General features: G+C 39.0%; 1 protein-coding gene across 2 annotated transcripts in view; it reads left to right on the top strand.

Moving 5' to 3' along the window:
• Positions 1–11731, top strand: part of KAT2B (K(lysine) acetyltransferase 2B) — a 78588-nt gene extending 66857 nt beyond the window's left edge. Inside the window, exons 13-18 of one of the 2 annotated variants that reach the window (XM_015568076.1) lie at positions 328–471; positions 3264–3378; positions 5332–5368; positions 5621–5684; positions 5779–5863; positions 9667–11731. In XM_015568076.1, coding sequence (XP_015423562.1) covers positions 328–471; positions 3264–3378; positions 5332–5368; positions 5621–5684; positions 5779–5863; positions 9667–9860 — 639 coding nt within the window. In that variant the 3' untranslated portion in view covers positions 9861–11731. The remainder of the gene's footprint in view (positions 1–327; positions 472–3263; positions 3379–5331; positions 5369–5620; positions 5685–5778; positions 5864–9666) is intronic. The other variant, XM_015568077.1, reaches the window with a different exon arrangement.
• Positions 11732–19449: the final 7718 nt, after the last annotated feature.

Genomic DNA, 19449 nt, shown 5'->3' with positions numbered 1-19449 from the left:
TGTTTAAATATATATTGTTAGTGATTTCAGAGAGGAAGGGAGAGGGAGAGAGAGAAGAAACATCCATGTTGGAAGAGAGAATCATTGATTGGCTGCCTCCTGTATGCCCCGCACTGGGGATTGAGCCCGCAACCTGGGCATGTGCCCTTGACTGGAATTGAACCCGGGACCCTTCAGCCTGCAGGCTGACGCTCTATCCACTGAGCAAACCAGCTAGGGCGAAAGAAGCATATCTTGATGCCAGCACAGTACCTAGCACATAGTTAGCACTCAGTATATATTCGGTGCACAATGCCCACATGAATGAATTTATGATTTGCTTTGCAGGGTTTCTCCAAAGAAATTAAAATACCTAAAACCAAATATGTTGGCTACATCAAGGACTATGAAGGAGCCACTTTAATGGGATGTGAGCTAAACCCGCAGATCCCATACACAGAATTTTCTGTCATCATTAAGAAGCAAAAGGAGGTAAGCACGGGCCTGACTCATGTTCCTCTGTACAGGGCAGTCGTAGTTGGGGTGAGTTGCATATCACTGCGCTCTGTGTAAATGGGTTTACTGGCTATCATCATCTCTGTTTGCTGTGGCTTGTCTAGATCCTTGGTTTGTCCCCTCTAGGTTACCATTCCTGAGAGCATCAGCTATTGTTACATTGGTATAAAAAACACACAACAAAACTTATCAAACATGATGAATTATCTTAACTTCACCTTCAAGCATTTTTACATTCTGGTCTCAAGCATTTTCCTAAACTCAGTTCTTAATTTTCTTCTCTAAACTATTCTCCGAAGGCCATTACTGATGCTTTATCCCTCTTGCTTGAGGTCTTCCTCCTTTGCCCACCTCCCACTCCTGACGTAAATTGAACCACTTCAGCCTGTGCTCCAATTCCTTCCTTGAACGTCTCCAGCACTAGTTTGATCCATTCATTGCAGTTATTCATCATCTTACACAGTCATTTATCTTAGCATGTATTCATCTCTCCTCTCACATTGCAAGTTCTGAGGGTTACATTTCTAGGTATTAACTGACTTGTTATCTAATATTGGGGTGAAGTCTTTTTATGCATCTGAACGGAAAGAGAAGCAGTAAAGGGAAAGATTGGCAATTTGACTCTGTAGCAATTTTATATCTCTAAGACAGGAAAAAGATAATGCAAAAAGAGCATAATTTGGGAGTGCACAGAGGCCATTTAATAAATGAATGAACTCTGTGTGTTAAGCCCAGGATCACCTCCTCGCTCCTCTAATTTGTTGGATTCAAAGACTCGGAGTTTGCAGCTGTGTCATTCTATAGAATTCCACTTTTTACTTCTTCTTTTTTCCCTTTTAAGCTTTATTTTTGAAAGTAATACATAGGTCCTCCTATCCCCCCATTAACGTCTTGTAGCCCACTCCCATCCCCCACCCCCACTTTATACTTCTGTTATTCATTTTAGTACTCTTTTCTCTGGACGTAACTTTTAGAAGTTCTTCTGTCTTCGATCTATTTTTTTCTTCTGGTTTCTACTAATTTTCTTTAATCTCAGTTATTAATGATTATATCACCAATATAAAAGACATTACACAGTGTCTGGCGCATAGTAGGTGCTCCATAAACATTTTCCTTTTACTTAAAGGGGACCAGATTTGTTCTTATGCTTCTTAGGGAAGTGAGCAAAAAGTGTTTATTGTTTTGTTTTGCCTTTTAAGTTAGAAAATAAAAACAACCTTTGTTGGTTTTTTTGGCCAAAATGTCAGCCTAAGAGAGAATTCCAAATTAGGTACTTGGAGAGTTAATAAAGTCACAGCAGGCTCCTCTCTCTGCCTGTCTCTGAAGAGCTGGCTTTCTTCATTGTTCTCTTTGGGGCTTCGTGAGCAGGTCTGAATTCAGGGGCTCATTGTTCAGCATTAGAGGCTGCTGGCCAACTAACGCCACCAGGCTGCTGCTAGCTGCTCATGCCTCACTCCTCCCAGCAGCCCAATTCAGCTCCCAATTCAGTCTGAGCGGAGAGCAGGATTCCCCTGGCTGGGCCTGCAAATTCACATCGTCCGGATCTGCTGGCTCTTCCTCCGTGAACGGGAAAGCCCTAAGCACAGAGCTAACAAAAGCAGTCAACTCTTTAGAAGATAAAGCGCCTTCCCCCTTCCTCTTTCTCTTCTCTTGGATCTTTTATCCTTCTCTCCTCACCTTCCTTCTCTACCGCCAGCCTTTTCTAACACACTCTGTTGAGTGGATGGATGATGCAGGCTTGGAGTTGTTAACCTAGTTCTTCTAGAAGAGATCTCAGGTCACCATAGTAAAATATTTGGATTCACATAGTACCTTCTTCCACTGAAATCAAATGATTTTTACACATGTCTTTTATTCCAACTTTGAACACCCCCCCCCCCTCTTGAGGAAGATAGGGACTAATGGTGGGAGCACACAAACTGTAAATATATGGTGGGCTTTTCTAGCAGATCAAATTGTAGGTGTGGTTAGAGAAACCCAGTGCCGTTGGACAGGTGGCACAGAGTGGAGAGATGAGTACTACTTCTTGAGTGTTGACTCCAAGAGAATGGTGGGATCCGTAGGGGCCTTGTGTCATCTGAGATGGCTTTGTTGGAGATGTGTTTTGAACTGGGCAGCCTGGCGATTTTTTGGTGCTTTTTTTCTTCTTTTGGGAATTATTTTACAACTAATTACCTCTGTACCTTAGGAACTATTTTATAAAACAAACACCTCTCTCAAAAGCGTCACATCCTGGTTGTGATGCCTTAATAGACTTCAGAGCTGCTTTTTTCATGCAAACAGCATAGGTTGCGGCTCAAGCCTTGAAAAATTCTAGTAGTAAGGTCATCCTCCCAGGCTTGGGGAACCTTCCGAGTCCTTTAGTCCAAAGGAACAGTTCCTAGTCACGGATGTGAAGAGGTTCACGCTCTGGCCTGGGTAGCAGATCTCAGCTGCTTTGCTGTAGCTCTGCCAGGGGCTCCTCGCACACACAGAGCAAAAGAATTGGCTCTGGTGCTAAAGAGGACAGTGGGCACTGGGGCTAGTGTGTTCTCTCAATTCGACTTTTCCGAGGGGTAAGTACTGAAGAGGTTGTGTGAATGCTACTGAATGGACATGATGTAATAGAATGCTTTCATGACTCTCCTATTGAATAGAATTCACCCCTGTCTCCCCCTTTGTTTCCTAAAGACTTGATTTTGCTAGGGGAATAGCTCCGTAGGTTGGCTGACTTGGGCTGGAGCCACGGACTTCTGTCACTGACCACGCTTTCTTCCTCTGCTTTACAGATCATCAAAAAGCTGATAGAAAGAAAACAAGCCCAGATTCGAAAAGTCTACCCTGGACTTTCATGTTTTAAAGATGGAGTTCGACAGATCCCCATAGAAAGCATTCCTGGAATTAGTATGTATATGGGTCTTCTTTTAAAAGCAAAATCTTTTGGAAATGCCACCAGAGGGTTGGAAACTATTACCGGAGTGCAGTACTTTAAAAAGCTTTTTGCCCTGCCCTTCTCCATCTGTGTTATTTCTAGTATTTTAAGAAGGCAGCCAATGCTTTCCTTTAATGTCTTTTCTCTACTTCAAATTGCAAACAAACTAAAGAGAGCGTAGATGAGCCCTTGTTGTAGCTGTTAATAGCCATCACGTACTGAGAGCCTGCTATATGTGGCACAGTGCTAGGCACCACCCACATGTGACCTTGAAAGTAGGGGATTCTGCTTTTTACAAATGGGGAAATCCAGTCTCCAGCTGGTTAAGTCCTTTAACCTTACAGGGCACATGGCCAGTAACTGGCTTGGTGAGGAGCAGCCCATTTCTTATCTCCTCCAAACAGCTTGCTGTTCTCACCATATCTCGTTGCCATCATGGTCGCAATCTGCATATAGATCTGTACTTGGGTAAATTAGTGTTTCCAAACTCCTAGAAAGGATGATTGGAAATCACATAATTTGATTCTGGTTCCCTATTTTATAACAGTTTTCTTGAAGGTTCTTATCTGAGAGTATGTTAGCATGTTGTATTGAATATGTTATATTGAGCTAAAATGTACAAAGTAGTTCTTTTAAAAAAAAAGTATATATATTTTATTGATTTTTTTACAGCAAGGAAGGGAGAGGGATAGAGTTAGAAACATCGATGAGAGAGAAGCATCAATCAGCTGTCTCTTGCACACCCCCTACTGGGGATGTGCCTGCAACCAAGGTACATGCCCTTGACTGGAATCGAACCTGGGACCCGTCAGTCCCCAGGCCGACGCTCTATTCAGTGAGCCAAACCAGCTAGGGCCAAAGTAGTTCTTTTGGTAGATCAAATATCAGTACTTTCATGTGGTTCAAGTCCAGGTCTTCTGGTATATTGAAGATTTATAAAGCGAAACAAAATCATGCAAACTAAAGAAAGCCACATTATTTGTTTTTTCATGACATGATTCATATCTATTTCTTCTCTACAGCACATCTTGCTTTCACTGCCAGACCCAGAAATTTTACTTCCCCATATTATCCCAACTAATAATAGCTACCATATCACTAAATGCCATTTTGTGCCAGGCATTCTTCTATGGGACAATATCACCTAATTAAATTTTAGAGTTCTGTTTTATAGATTGATACATTGAGAGCCAAAAGGTTAAATAACTTACCTAGGGTAAGTTAGCTTTTAAGGAGAAAGCAAGAAATCAACTCCAGCCCAGCCGGCATGGCTTAGTGGATCTCTGAACCAGGAGGTCACAGTTTGATTCCCAGTCAGGGTACATGCTCACGTTGTGGGCTGGATCCACATTGTGGGGCGTGCAGGAGTCAGCCAATCAATGAATCTCTCTCATCATTGATGTTTCTCTTTCTCCCTCTCCCTTCCTCTCTGAAATCAATAAAACTATATTAGGGGAAAGAAAAGAAGTCAACTTCAGGTCTACTGGACTCTAGACTATGTTTTCTTTCTGCTACACCAAACCATCTTGCATTACAAGCAGGCGCCAAATAAAATAGAGACTAGGACAGACTTTGTTCTGACCTAAAATAACAGCCTAACTCTTTCACATGGTGATGGCAAAAAATTGAGTTAGAGTTTAAAAAATATACATACCCACAGTACTAGGCATTTGTAATTTTTGTGATTTCCTTTGAAAGGTTGGAGTTCCTTCTTTAAAAAACATATTGAGCAGTGTTGTTAGTCTTGGAAACGTTTTGCGCTGCTAGCCGTATTAGAAAGTACCGGACTGCAGTTAATTTCAGTGTCTTCCCAGGGACAGATGTATGAAGGCATGGCTGCGATTTATTGCATTTTGGTTAACTGTTAACTGTTATTCTCTTGCCAAAAGCAGTTCTCATTCAGTGTTTATTTCATTCTCATATAGGAGAGACAGGCTGGAAACAGAGTGGAAAAGAGAAAAGGTAAGTGTGATGGGTGAGAAGATAATAATGGAATTGATTCCCCCCCCCACCCCCCCCAACAACTTAGAGAAAATGGACAAACCCAGTGTAATCATCCATACAACTGTTGGGTTTCAGTTTTCATTAAAAAAAAAAAAATCAGGAATGAATCCAGTTTTAGTTTTTTTGTAAAAATGAGCTGAATAGGAATCACCTGGCAAGAGGGTAAGAAACTAATCGTTGTTCCTTGTTGTTCACTCTTTTCCTTTCAAGTAAAGAGCCCAAAGACTCTGACCAGCTCTACAGCACGCTCAAGAGCATCCTCCAGCAGGTGAAGGTGGGCGTTTTCATTCACCTATTGCCAATATTTTGAAATGATTTCTCACATGGAATTTCCAGATTTGATACTTTACTTTTTTTCTTTCCCCAAGAGCCATCAAAGCGCTTGGCCCTTCATGGAACCTGTGAAGAGAACAGAAGCTCCGGGATATTATGAAGTTATAAGGTTCCCCATGGGTAATGCCATTAACATTTTCTAAGTATAGATTTAAAACTCTCTGGATGGTGGTGTGGGGGACAAATGGTTACTGGGGATAATTTGTACTCTTCAGTCGTAGGGTAGGGTGTGTGTGATGGGCGGTGGGATCCCATGTACCCGGGGAGGGCAGTGATGTCAGGAACAGTGATGGCAAAGGAGAAGTGGGTGGCTATGTTCATGAGAAACGTTCTGCAGCTATCTGAGAACCCGCACACCAACGTATTAGACGCAGAAGCCCAGGTGGGGACTGTGGACAGCACTAGATACGAAGCTGGCTGTTTGGACATAACCTCGCTTATATTCTACGTGTTGCAAATGGATAAACATCAGGTTGTCCTCTTGATAAATTTTGAGTCTGAGAATTTTTGAAGACAGTGCAAGAGAAGTTAGGTGAAGCTGTTTGCTGTACTTCAGAGGGAGAAATCCTAGTTAGTACAGTCCTTGATTTTTTAGGCTCTTGATGAATACTATTAATGTCACTTCTCCTATTTTAAGCTTTGTCCCACATCCAAAACCAAACAAACAAAAACACCACTAGAGATGTAGACTTGTGGAAATTGCCACTGTGCCTGCAGCATACTAAAAGGAATGATTGAGTGAATTGAGAACCTCCAAATTAAACCAGTTTGGTGTCAGTCAAATGACAGACAACTAGCTGAAATGTTCTCTTTTCAGTCAGTTGTGTGGCCATTTTTTTGGAGAGAGCCTGTGTCTTCTGTCCCTTTTCTACCTGTCATCTATTTTTTTTTTAAATATATTTTATTGTTTTTTTACAGAGAGGAAGGGAGAGGGATAGAGAGTTAGAAACATCAATGAGAGAGAAACATCGATCAGTTGCCTCCTGCAAACTCCCCACTGGGGATGTGCCCACAACCAAGGTACATGCCCTTGACCAGAATTGAACCTGGGACCCTTGAGTCCGCAGGCCGATGCTCTATCCACTGAGTCAAACCGGTTAGGGCCCTGTCATCTATTTCTGGTGCTAAGAAAGGATTGAAGTGTGAAAGGAGGAGTTAAAGGGATGCAGTAGCTCCCTGATAACAGAGTTATTTGTAGATGTTTTCTGTAGCATTCATTTTCACATGAACATTTTATATAGTCCTGGTAATGATTTCAGTAGTCTCTACTCCTTAAAGAAGACATGCACCCATATGCTTTTCTTTCTTTTTTATATCTCTCTCTGCCTTGCTTCTGTGTATTTCAGTACATGAAAACCAAAGTGAGGGTTGACTGGGTCTTGAGTTCTGAATGGAAAGGTGATTTGGGAATTAATATTTTCCATGATGTAAAACAATACGCGAAAACCCTTTATGTACGTTTCAAAAGTTAACTGACCTTTGCATCCTCATCTTCGGGATCATTTCCACTTCTTTTGTGAAACCTTCAGGGGAGGTTGTATGCATTTGCAGAGAATAGTTTTCTTCCAGCCCATCCCCGTGCACTCTGCAGACCTGCAATGGTAGGTCTCGCGGGCTTGCCTGTCATCGTCTACTCACAGCTGCTCTCTGGAAGGCTTTTGCTTGGCTCAGTCCAAGAAGGATGTGAGCCTCTGCAATTGCTTCCCACTTGTGTGTACAGCTGAATGCTCAGGAGGAGGAAACTGACCACACTGAGTAAGACCAGTGGTGGGCTAAGGTGTGTGCTGGACAGAGTCAACGAACACAGTAAATGGTGCTCTTTAGTGGAGCTACAGTCATTTTGTTGGGATGCCTTTAGGTGCTGGGCAAAATATGCAGTCTTGCCCCCTAAGATGGGTCATGTGTTTAAGGATAAGACTGACAAGTCAGTAATTTTACTTTTCCTCATTTCCTTCTTGGCTCTTCCCTAAAACATTTCTTCTCTTTCCCCTGTGCCCTAAAAACTCTTTTCTTCCATGTGAATGAGATCTAACCTGTTTTATGTAGGGAACATTGTCAGGAGAGTCTGACCCAAGCATATCTTCCTATCACACCTGGGTTTCTAGGCAGGGTTTTTGGATTTATTCAGAATTCCCAAGTTGGTGGGGCGGGGGATGAAAATAGATTAATTTAATGGTGTCTCCATGTTTGGAATTACTGATGTTTAATCACCTTTTTAAATTTATGCTGTTTGGTCAACTGAAATAATCTAAAAGGCTAGCGAAATATGCTATTATCACTTTATTATAATAAAAAGGAAATATGGAAATATGCAGAATTGGTGGTTATTATTCAGAAAGGCCCAAACACTTCTATGGTTCTTATTTTGTTTCTTTTATGTTTTAGGCTCTCCCCATCTCTTCTTACCCTCTGCCTTCCAAAAAATAATTTGAAAAGCTTTTAGACAAACTTTTTTGTGTGAAGTTTCATTGTCTTTTCCCCCTTTTATTCTTTTGGTTAAACATGTCTTCTAAAACATTGTGTCTGGCAGCATATCTTAAGTGGCAGGTATTTCGTTGGAAGAAAGGTAAACATCTAATTTTATCTAGAGAGGTGCAATTTAATTGCTCTTTCTTTCTTAAACAAGAAGACATCTTTATATGTTCAATCACACTAGGATGAGACATTTAGTGGAATATTTGCTGAACCTTTGTGTGTCTTAATACTTTTTTTTCTTATTTTCCAAACTATTTCAAGTCAGAGAAGAAAGAAAATAAAAAGTTGAACCCAGATGTGATGATATGACTCTAATTGAGTCAAAGGAAATAAGCAAAAATAGATATGTCCCATTTTTTCTTTTTGGTAGATTTAGGATTTTGATGCAAATTAACTTCTCCCAGTTTGGGGATGTTGCACATAAATTTATCTATTTTATTAAATGATAATCCCAGTGTATTTGGTTATAAGCTTCTTTCCCTCTGGAAAATTTGATAATATAGTGGGAATTTGGATTATTGATATTCAAAAGTATTTCTTTAGTGAATTTGAATTATTTTTCCATGTTAATGTAAATTTTAATTATAGAACCAGACTTAGAGACAACTAGGGACCTATAAGTAGGCAATGTTAATAAGTTAATGTTAATAAGTGGAAGATGTTAGCGTCTCCTAATCTGTATGGAATTCTTTAAATCAGTCCTGTGACCAAGGATTAACGAAGCCGCATTGTATTCTTGTAAGTTTAGATGAAGCACCGTGTTCATTTATAAAAATAATACAGTTTAAAGCAAGTAGACATATTGGGAAAATAATTCTTTTTACAATAGTCTTGCAAGGCTTGTTTGCTTTAGAAAATAGATTATGGAGTTTGTCATTCTTATGCCATTGATGGAGCATGAAACTAAATTCATTTGAGCCATTTTACCTGCAAGGTCACTGGTGTATTTATTTGCAGATGTATTTATGATCGGTTTCTCTACTTAGTTCTGTCTCTGCAACACCAAGACAACTGCGACTTTCGTGAAACAAACTCTGTTTTGAGTAATGATTCAATACACATGTTCCACCTGTCTTACTCCATGTAGATAAAGCCTCTTCTGTGTAAATCTGAATGAATAACTGCCAGTACTCAGTTCATCATGCTTATTGCTGCTCATCTACTTAGCTTCTTGTGCTGAATAAGGGGTTGGGCCAGATGACTAATAATGGTCCCTTCCATGTTAAAATGCTGTGATGTTATCCAAGAAACTCTCACAAAAGAAAGAACATAAGGTTTAAGAACTGTTTTCCCTGATCATATGAATTTCTCTTAAACAAAAGGATTGGACTGGTAAAACCGTAATCTAAGTGATGAAAGAGATGAAAGATTTCCTTCCCAGTCTCACTTTTGTCAGCTAGTGTTCAAAAGGGGTCAAAGATTGCTAACCTATTTTCTTTCCTGTGCAGATCTGAAAACCATGAGTGAACGCCTCAAGAATAGGTACTATGTGTCTAAGAAATTATTCATGGCAGACTTACAGCGAGTCTTCACCAACTGCAAAGAGTACAACCCCCCTGAGAGTGAATACTACAAATGTGCCAATATCCTGGAGAAATTCTTCTTCAGTAAGATTAAGGAAGCTGGATTAATTGACAAGTGATTCTCTCCCCCCACACCCCTCGCTTCTTAGAAACTCATCAAGCAGAGTGCCTAAAGCAAGGTGGTTTAGTTTTACAAAAAATTGGACATAATGTGTTGAAGATACTTGTAAATGTATTAGCACTTTGGAAAAACAAAAACCTCCTCTTAGCTTTTCAGATATGTATTTAAATGGAAGTCATAGAACATTTTTATTTTATGAAATAGATTTTAATCTATTTACTACTATTAATGTCAATTTTCTATGGCATGTCCATTAGCTGAATATTCAGTAGGAGATGATCAGGGGTTTCCTCAAAACCTGTATATGAGGAAATTGCACATAGTACCAAGATTTAGGGGAATCCAGAAAAGTCAGACCATGAATGTTTCCATTTTTTTCTAATGGAATGTGAGAGTTTATTTTTATTTTTTTCTGAAGGATTTCTAAGGAAGGGATATGTGTTAAAAAGCCCATAAAAGGTGAAATAAGTGATGTTTGAAGTCTCACTGTAGACTTTATATATTTTTTAAAAACACTCATCTAGATGAGGTGCTTTGAGCAGTTCTGAAAGATGCCGTTCCAGAAAAGCAACTGCTTTGATTCCTAAGGAAGAAATTCTAAATAATGCAAACTTTTTAATAAGCACCTGGGATTTTGATAATTCTATCTACCTGCAAAAAACTTGAGTGCATAACCACTATTTTAATAATTATTTTCTCTACACAAACGTATACTATTATATTTGACGTTGCTTATGCAGGCCGTAAGTTCCAAAAGGCAATTTCCTGGGCCACAAAGGCATACATTTGAAAACACTTTTAATGGAATCAACATGCTTTAATAAGAAAAGAGGTATAATCTATATATGTATCAAACATGCTGGATTCTTGTTCTAATAAATAGGGGTTTCTTTTCTACACAACACCTACCCCACTGATAATGTTATATATGGACATTTTTCCCTTTGCATCTTCACATTGTGCATATTCATTGTCTAAGGTGACTTAAATTACCACCAAGACTTGCTGTCAGTATTTTAACACCTACATCGGTTTATAGACCCAGGGTCATATCCCACTAAAGCCCATCATACAGCCTTATTAATCTATCTGGGGATTCCAGCCTAGTGCTTGGGTTTCGTTCCTGATCAACACTACATCGATACGTGGGGCATCTGCCATCCCAACTCCGGGAGAACCAACTAACATAAAGCAACTGAAGTCCATTCTTGAGGGCCTCGACACTAATTTTTGTGACACACATTTATAAACTGATTTTTGTAAAGAACTGGGTTTTAAAAATGTATTTAACTTGATGTTTTCTATCAGCATAAACGAATAAAGACGATCAGTTAATAGTCATTAAAAACAGTTGCCAGAGATAATCTGCATAAAGGGAAAGAAACTTGCAAGTGGCTGTTAAATTGGAAGTATTATTTTTAAATAAGGCAAGAGAAGTTCAGAATGCTCACATGGAAAAATGCCTCAACTTTTGTAAGTGTAAGAAACCACCTTGAGTGGCATCTAGATTTCTAATGAAGAAGGATGATACAATTTGGATAAAGTATCCTGGACTGGTTTTACGCCGTGCTTTGTACTGGATCTGCCGAAGCATCTGTCCAGCTTGGTATCCTGTGAAAGTTCGTTATTTTCTGGGTAGTCATTCTTATAGAGTATTGTCTTTAAAATCAGATGGTCTCTTCTATATTGAAAGCATTTTTATGTTTTCTAATTTAAAAATTAATATTTTCTTATAGATATTGTGCAATAAAGCTGAAGTAGGATGTGTGGTTTTTTGCAAATGCTTTAACAGCTGATAAAAATTTTACATTTGTAAAATTAATATATTGTACTGGTACAAAATAGTTTTAAATTATATTTTAAAAAGCTCTCAAATCGGGTGGTGTGTTTTCTTCTTCTAGCAGATTGACTTTAACAGGGGAAAAAAGATCTGGTTGATGACCAAGGAGTGTGTCCTTCATTCTTAGTTCTTAAGCATTTTGTGAAGATGTTTAGAAGCATTGCATCTGTGGGAAGTTTCATGAAAATCTCCAGCTCATTCGTGGGAGCTTTTCAGGAGGAGGGACGCTTACTGTACCTGTGTCTCTTGAGTTGTCCACTGCATTTTGCCCACCATCACTCATTAAATAAGAAAAAATACAATCTGGCTAAAGAAGACTGTTACTGCTTTAGAAATAAAAAAATTCCCCCCAGCTCCTCTACTTTGCATCAGTGAAACAGATGAGTGAGCAGAGAGATACGAATACAGCTGACTTTTACGTTTCTCCCATACGAGCTTCTATTACAAACAAAGCGGACTGTAGGAAATAACGCTGTGTCCTGTTGGGGTATATGAGGACCCACCAAGGAGCTCTCCTCTTCTGAATTCTGAACTGAGAAGTCAAGAGCATAGGCACAGATGATTGCCAAAATCTCTTTATTAATAATAAAGTGTGTATTGGAGAATATGGCTTATGTACCTGGGGATATTGGACTTTCTGATAATGAATCCTAGAATGTGAGGAGATACTCAGAATGCTCACAATGAAAAAAAATGCCTCAACTGTAAGAAAACCTTGACTGGCATCTAGATTTCTCATGAAGAAGTATCTTGGACTGGCTTTAGTGCTTTGTACTGAGGCACTGTTTGGTATCTTGTAGAAGTTTATTTTCTCGGTAGACATTCTTATAAAGTATCGCCAGCAGCTCTGCACCACTACCGACTCCCCCATCCAAGGGCGTGGCCTTTATCATTAAGCCCAGTACACGGCCACGAGCAATGGTGCCGTGTGAAGGCAGAACAATTCTGAAGAGGCGCAGGTGAGGGAGGAACAGAACAACCCAGTCCAGTTCTTCACTCTGGCTCACCAGTTAGGTAAGACCTCCTGAGGAGGAATGAGTGAGGGGCAGAGGAAGCCAGGGGATGAAGGATGTCCTACAGGAAAGGAAACATCTGCAATGGAGGTGAGTTTCTCTCTCACCCCCACCCCATATATTCATAGTCAAAAATCGCTCTATTTTTTTTTGATTATTCAATACACAATTAAAAACTGGTTGTATTCATTAGGAGAAAGTAGTGGAAAGGAGACTTTGAGGTCTTCATATTACCTGGAAGCAAAATTTGTAATTATGGAGCCTAAACAGTAGAAATAGGATCAGACTGAGGTACTGTGAGCAGGTTACTAATGTGTCATCCATCCCCTTTAAGCTGATACTCTTCAGACCAACCCTCAGTGTTTATTTGAGTCTAAGACCTGCACAAGGAAGGGTTCCTAGAGGCAGCCCTTGGCATTTTCCATAATGTTCTGAGCTGTTCTGCTCTTGCCCTTAACTAGCATTCTCCTTTTAGCAAAGTAAAAACCCCAAAGAAAAGAGGGCAGCTACTTTGGAATATCAAAAGTCATAACGGCAAGAGGCAGTAATTAAGTTGGCTTCTCCACCCCCAACCCCCACATATTGAAACATTTTTAGATTTCTTGACTATTTAAACATTTTTTTCCCCCTGGCAGAAAAAGGTGAGAGTGTGTAGAGGGTGGTGGTTGGGGGTAAGGAAAGTGGTGGCAGGGACTGAAATCAATGGCTCTACTTGAGTCTTAAGGCTCTTGGTGGTATGGTGCTATTTACCTTCTCCTGTGGGGGTATCAGTGCTATTAGTACAAGTTAAGATGGAGATCGGCAGAGGTAATGTCACAGGTAAAGAGATGAAAAACGAACTGAAAGAGAAGAAAAGCAAGCAAGCAGGTTTTCATTTATATTTGGAGAAAGAGCTTTAATAAAGTAAACCGAAGGTGCTGAGGAGGTGAGAACACTCTTGCATCATGGAAAGTCCATTGCATTTTATGGATATTTATGCCTTGGATTCTTCAGGGGAGCGTCTTTTGTTTTGTGAAAAAAAAAGGAACTTGTAACAGTGACAAAGCTGGAGGTTTTCTTTGGGTTTATTAAAGAGCAATATAATTTCAACAGAGCGGAGAAAAGCAAGGAAAGCAAGTTAACTTTCCTGCTCCCTTTTATTATTGGGAAGTCCAATATAATCTTGGCAGTTAGTTTAAAAGATGAGAAACAACATGTGTAATTTGTGTGTGTGTGTGATTTCCTGAGCTAAACCAAAGGTTGCCAGTTTTAGTGTATCTAGGTTTAAAGTTCTTTAAAAGAAATCCCTTGGAGAACTTTGAAGCTAAGGACCTTCTTAAAATAATGCACATGTTCACTTTGTGCACTTTTTCATTACATGTTACCCTGGTTCTTGGACTCTTCCTAAAATTCATTTGTTCTCTGTTAACCTCCCATTTTCTACAGTTAATAGATGGGCATCTAATTTATGCTTTAAAATATGCAAGAACAGAGATCTGCAACAGAATGGCAAAGGGCTGTAAGGAAGTCCTTGGGTTTGGTTGCTGTAGGCTGTTTCAGAGTTGGATAGAGTATACTTGGTTTCTAATAAGTTTGTGATCAAGCTCTAATTCAAATCTTTTCCCCACAGACTGCTTTTAAGTAAGTGTGCCAGCACTGCTCCTCTCAACATTCAAACACACACCGTTGTAGCTTTGTACTATATCCCTCCTCTATCTTTTAAAATATTTTATAAATATGAGTTGCCAGCTTTTGAAGACTTAAATCTATTACTGGAAATGAAATGTGAATCATGTGACAAGGTAACACCTGTGAATTCAGAGGTGAGAGATTAATATGAGGTTGGGTGAAGGTTGATGTGTTGCGGGGATCAGGTTGCAGAAAGTAAGGAAACACCTTGCTAAGGAGCCTGGGCGTTAATAACAGGCCCACAAGAGCTACTGAAACCTAGAGTGTGTGCTAGTAAAAAATGATCACAGTCGTATACATTTTCATAGGGAGGTCAGACATTGAATAATTACAACTATGAAGAAGGCTACAATGGAAGGTAGAGCTTACAGTGGTGGTACCAAGGATAGCTTCATCAACATACAAGTTAAATTAAGATACTTATCCACTATCTGTAGCTTCAAGTTTGCCTAAGCACTCCCTTGTTCCCTTCCCCAACCTCAAACGAGTACCATCACAGGATCTTGTCTGTAAGGAAATTCTGGAGCTTCCATGGGTATAGTGCTGACCATAAAAAGGAAGAGACGATCCTACCCTACATAAGCAGCTGGCTAACGGGGGGCTGCAGAGCAGATTTTTGTGGATGATCTGCTGCTCTCCCCTACTGCTGGCAGTATTGGAATAAACGCTCATATATGAAAAAAAGAAAAAAGGGACGATCTGGTAAGTGGGAGTTTAGGGAAAGCTTCCCAGAGGAAATGATTTAATCTGTGTGCTGCAAATGTGAATGGGCACTAACTAAGGCAAAGTTTGGAGGCAGGACTGGCAGAAACAATGTAGGCTGAGAAATCCCTGAAGCAGTCAAGAATGACGTTAATGCGATAACCCAACAGGAGAGGAATGGTCTGAGACGGTATAGTGCCATAATATGTCATATTGAGAATACTGGACTCTAAGGGAAATACTAGTAGGAAGTTAAGCTGTTAAGCATGATCAAATTTTTGTCCCATGAAGGATGAGTTCATAGAAAACTAGGAAGCATGAGCAAACGAATCATAAAAGTTAGCAAACAAAAAAAATACCAAGTTTAGACACCTAATGTGAAAACAACATCAATACTCTGAAAGAAAATAAGTGCGTATAATTGTTAAAAATAGAGAGCAAAACGGGCTAAATAGGCTATGTATGATACATCCAAGGACAGAATACATGACCTGGAACATAGAACTGATGAAACAAAGAACACAGGTAAAGAACTAGGGAAAAGGGTTTAAGAGACAGAGGTTAGGCTGTAAAACGATGTGAATTCCATTCAGGCAGAATATTTGTTTTGCTTACCGAGGTATCCCAAATGCCTAGGACAGTGCCTGGTACTGAATTTAGTTAAGTCAAAATCGAATAATTATTAGAAGCTGTGTAAGGAGAGAATAGAGGAAAAAGAAATATTCAAGAAACTAAGGATTCTCTTGCAATCAATAGAAGGCATGACTGTTTATAAGAATCAGTGACTCCAAAGCAGAATAAATCATTGGCTTCCACCTCTGCCCATGAAGGTATAACTACTATGGCACTTGTTCACACACTGGAAGGGAGTATGAGAAAATTTGACTTGGTATATTAATAAACTGTTTTCAGAAATTGGACAACAGGTATAATAGGGCCATGATCCTAGAGAGAAGGAAAATCAGCAGTGTGAGCCCATATTTCTTCCCATGGCAGTTTCAAAAGAGGGAATCCAAACGGAGTCCAATACTACCAGTGAGTTGAGAAGATAGAATCCTCGAGGAAGCTAGAATTTGCTAGCAGAGCACTGGAGGCAAAGGAGCTATGCAGAGAGAGCTCCAGAATTCTGCTTAGGGGTCCCTAAGTCTTAGTGAAATACTAACCTGCACATGTGTAGGGTGAAATTACGCGAAGCTAGGGAAAGAACAGCTGTGAGGTAAAGAATAATTACGGAGAAGCCACACAACTCTCAGAGGTTGCACAGGGCTGGGAGTCATTTACACCCAGAAACTGGAGCAGACAGACCTTGTTAAACACATGGCACATTCAGTGGAGACTGTAGATACGTCATGTCTTAAGAAAGGTATACATAAGAGGAAAATTGACCAATAAAAACTGATCCAGATCTGAATGAGATAGTGGAATTAGCAGGCAAGGATATTAAAACAGCATTTATAAGCATAAGTATGCTCAAGGATATAAAAAAGACATGAGTACAATGTGGAGGAAAATAGAAGATACACAGTGGGGCAAAAGTAGGTTTACAGTTGTGAGTACATGAAATACTGTATCCTTGTATTTATTATCTATTGGTATTATAACTGTAAGCCTACTTTTGCCAACCCCATATATTAAAAAGAACCAAATGGGAGTTTCCAGAGGTGAAAAATTCACTGGATGGGATCAATACGAGATTTGACGTAGCAGAAGGAAACATAAGTAAACTTGATATGGCACTACAAGCTATCCAGAATGCAGAGGTAAAAAAGACAAAAAGACACAGCAAAATTAGAAAATATCTTTCATTAAATGAAGGTGAAAATAATATATCATTTGTGGGATACAGCTTATACAGTGAAGAGGAAACACAGCATTAAAATACTCATTAAAATAAGACAGGTCTGAATTCAGCCTACCTTAAAAAAGTAGAGAAACGGCAAATTAAACCCAAAGTAGAAGGAAGAATATGAAGGAGTACAAATCGATGAAATAGAAAATGAATGAACAGAAAGTCAACTCACTGTAATTACCAGTTCTTTAAAATAGATAAACTTCTAGCTAGGCTTATCAAGAAAAAAGAGAAAGTACAAATTACCAGTATCAGGAATGAGAGAGGACATAACTGGAGCTCTTGTATATAAGATATTAAAAGGATAAGGGGATAAACAACAACATGCCAACTCATTTGATAATTTAGATGAAATGAATAATACCTTGTGTGATAGATTAGCAAAATGACTAAAGAAAAAATATAAAACCTAAACATCCCCGTATTAATTAAACTAAATTTCTAATGAAAAACCTTTTTTTTTCCAAACAAAAAGCACAAATGGCTTCACTAATTTGTTGAATATTCAAGGAAAAAGTATCCTACACAAACACAGAAAATAGGTTATTTTTCAGAAAACATGTTATGAGGCTAGTATAATAATCTAAATATCCTAAATCTAAAGCCAGAAAGAAATATTACAAGAAAATTATAAACCAGTAACTGGAGTAACCCATGTAAATAAAGACAAAGAATGCTAGAATATATAAAGAAACTGTACTAGAAAAGATATTCTACTAGAAAAGAGGGCCAAAGATATAAGCAACTCATAGGAAGAATGAGAATGACCAATAAACACATGAATTCTCACAAAATAAAATCTTTTAAGTAATTAAAACATAAACAGTTTCACACTTATTGGTCTGGCTAATTTTTTAATGTTCAGTAACACCAAGTGATAGTGATGGGGAAACTGGAAACTTAAACTGTTAGGAGAGTGATACACTTCCGGTGTCAGGAGAATGGGTACAACCACTTTAGAGAGCAGAGCCACTTCTAAATAATCAACTCCATGGAAACTTAACACGTGTTCAAGGATGTAGAATATTCACTGAAGTAATAATTTGTAGTAATGAAAAAAGTGGAAGCAAATTATATCTCAAAAGAAGAATGTCTGATTTATTTATATAACAAAATACTATACAACAATGAAAATAACCTACATTTGCCAACATGGATAAATCTCAAACACACAGTTAAGTTACAAGTCAGTTGCAAAGAAGTATATACAATATAACATTCATGTAAAATGTTAAAACAATCCTTAACAGTCTATGGATAAACATTACAGCAAGAATGCAGAAATATTAAAAGAACAAAAACGCCAAATTTGGAATAATGATTTTGAAGATGAAGGATCAAAACTAGATCAGAAAATGTCAACAGAGAACGATCTACCAAAGTAAAGGCAATATCTAGAGCAGGAGTTGGCAAACGTTCTCGGTAAAGGGCTGGAAAGTAAATATTTTAGGTTGCAAATTGGGTTCAAATTTAGTGTTTTTACCACCAAATCAATAGCGAGGATTTCATTTTTTTTCAACCATTTAAAAACAAGACATTTTTTAGCTTGCAGATCATACAAAAGCAGGCAGAAGGCTGTATTTGGTCCAAAGGCTGTAGTTTGCCCACTGCTGGCCCAGAGCAGCATTGTCCTGTAGAACTTTCTGTGGTGATGGAAATATTCTGTCTGCACTGTCCCCAACAAGTGGCAACTGAGCATTTGAAATGTGGCTACTATGATTGAAAAATTAATTTTAAATTGGATTTAATATTACTTACATTAGACAGCCATTCAAGAGTTTTTATGAACTTAAAGAACAGGTGTAAGGGGACTGGTTGAACAAATAAAGGGGGGGAAGAGATTGTGATGGGAAAGTAGGACATTCAAATCAGTGAGGACTGGTATCTGAGAACAGGGACATTAAAAGTAGAAAGAAGCGCATGGCTTTGGAGGTCAGAAATAAAAGAATTTTGGCTGATGAAAAAATTTGGGGTGTGCCTGATAGAGAATGCAGAGAGGTATGGAGATAGTCAAGAAAATTGGAGGTCAGGATTGGAAGAATCCTCCACTGAAATAGAATTTGTTGATCATTCCACAATGAAAAGTTGGGATTCCACAATGAAAAGTTGAAATGTTGAGAGTATGGTGGGGGAGCTAAGAATTTCATGGTAGTGACTACAGAAAAAAAACCAAAGTGGGAAGAGAAGTGTTCAAGAAGGATGAGAACAGTGAAGCTAGAAAGTAAGATGACCACATGCATACTCTTTGATATTTAAAGAAAAACAGCCCAAGCTGGTTTGGCTCAGTGGATAGAACTGAAGGGTCCTGGGATCAATTCTGGTCTAGGGCATGTACCTCAGTTGCAGGCTTGATCCCTGGCTCTGGTCAGGGCACATACAGGAGGCAACCAATTGATGTGTCTCTCTCACATCGATGTTTCTCTGTCTCTCCCTCTCCCTTCCACTCTCTCTAAAAATCAATAGAAAAATATCCTTGGGTGAGGATTACCCCCCCCCCAAAAGAAAAATACAAACA

The sequence above is a fragment of the Myotis davidii genome, unplaced genomic scaffold (genome assembly GCF_000327345.1).
Source record: "Myotis davidii unplaced genomic scaffold, ASM32734v1 scaffold962, whole genome shotgun sequence".
NCBI lineage: Eukaryota > Metazoa > Chordata > Mammalia > Chiroptera > Vespertilionidae > Myotis > Myotis davidii.
The sequence above is the reverse complement of the archived record's forward strand: the minus strand, read 5'-3'. Positions and strand labels throughout refer to the sequence as shown.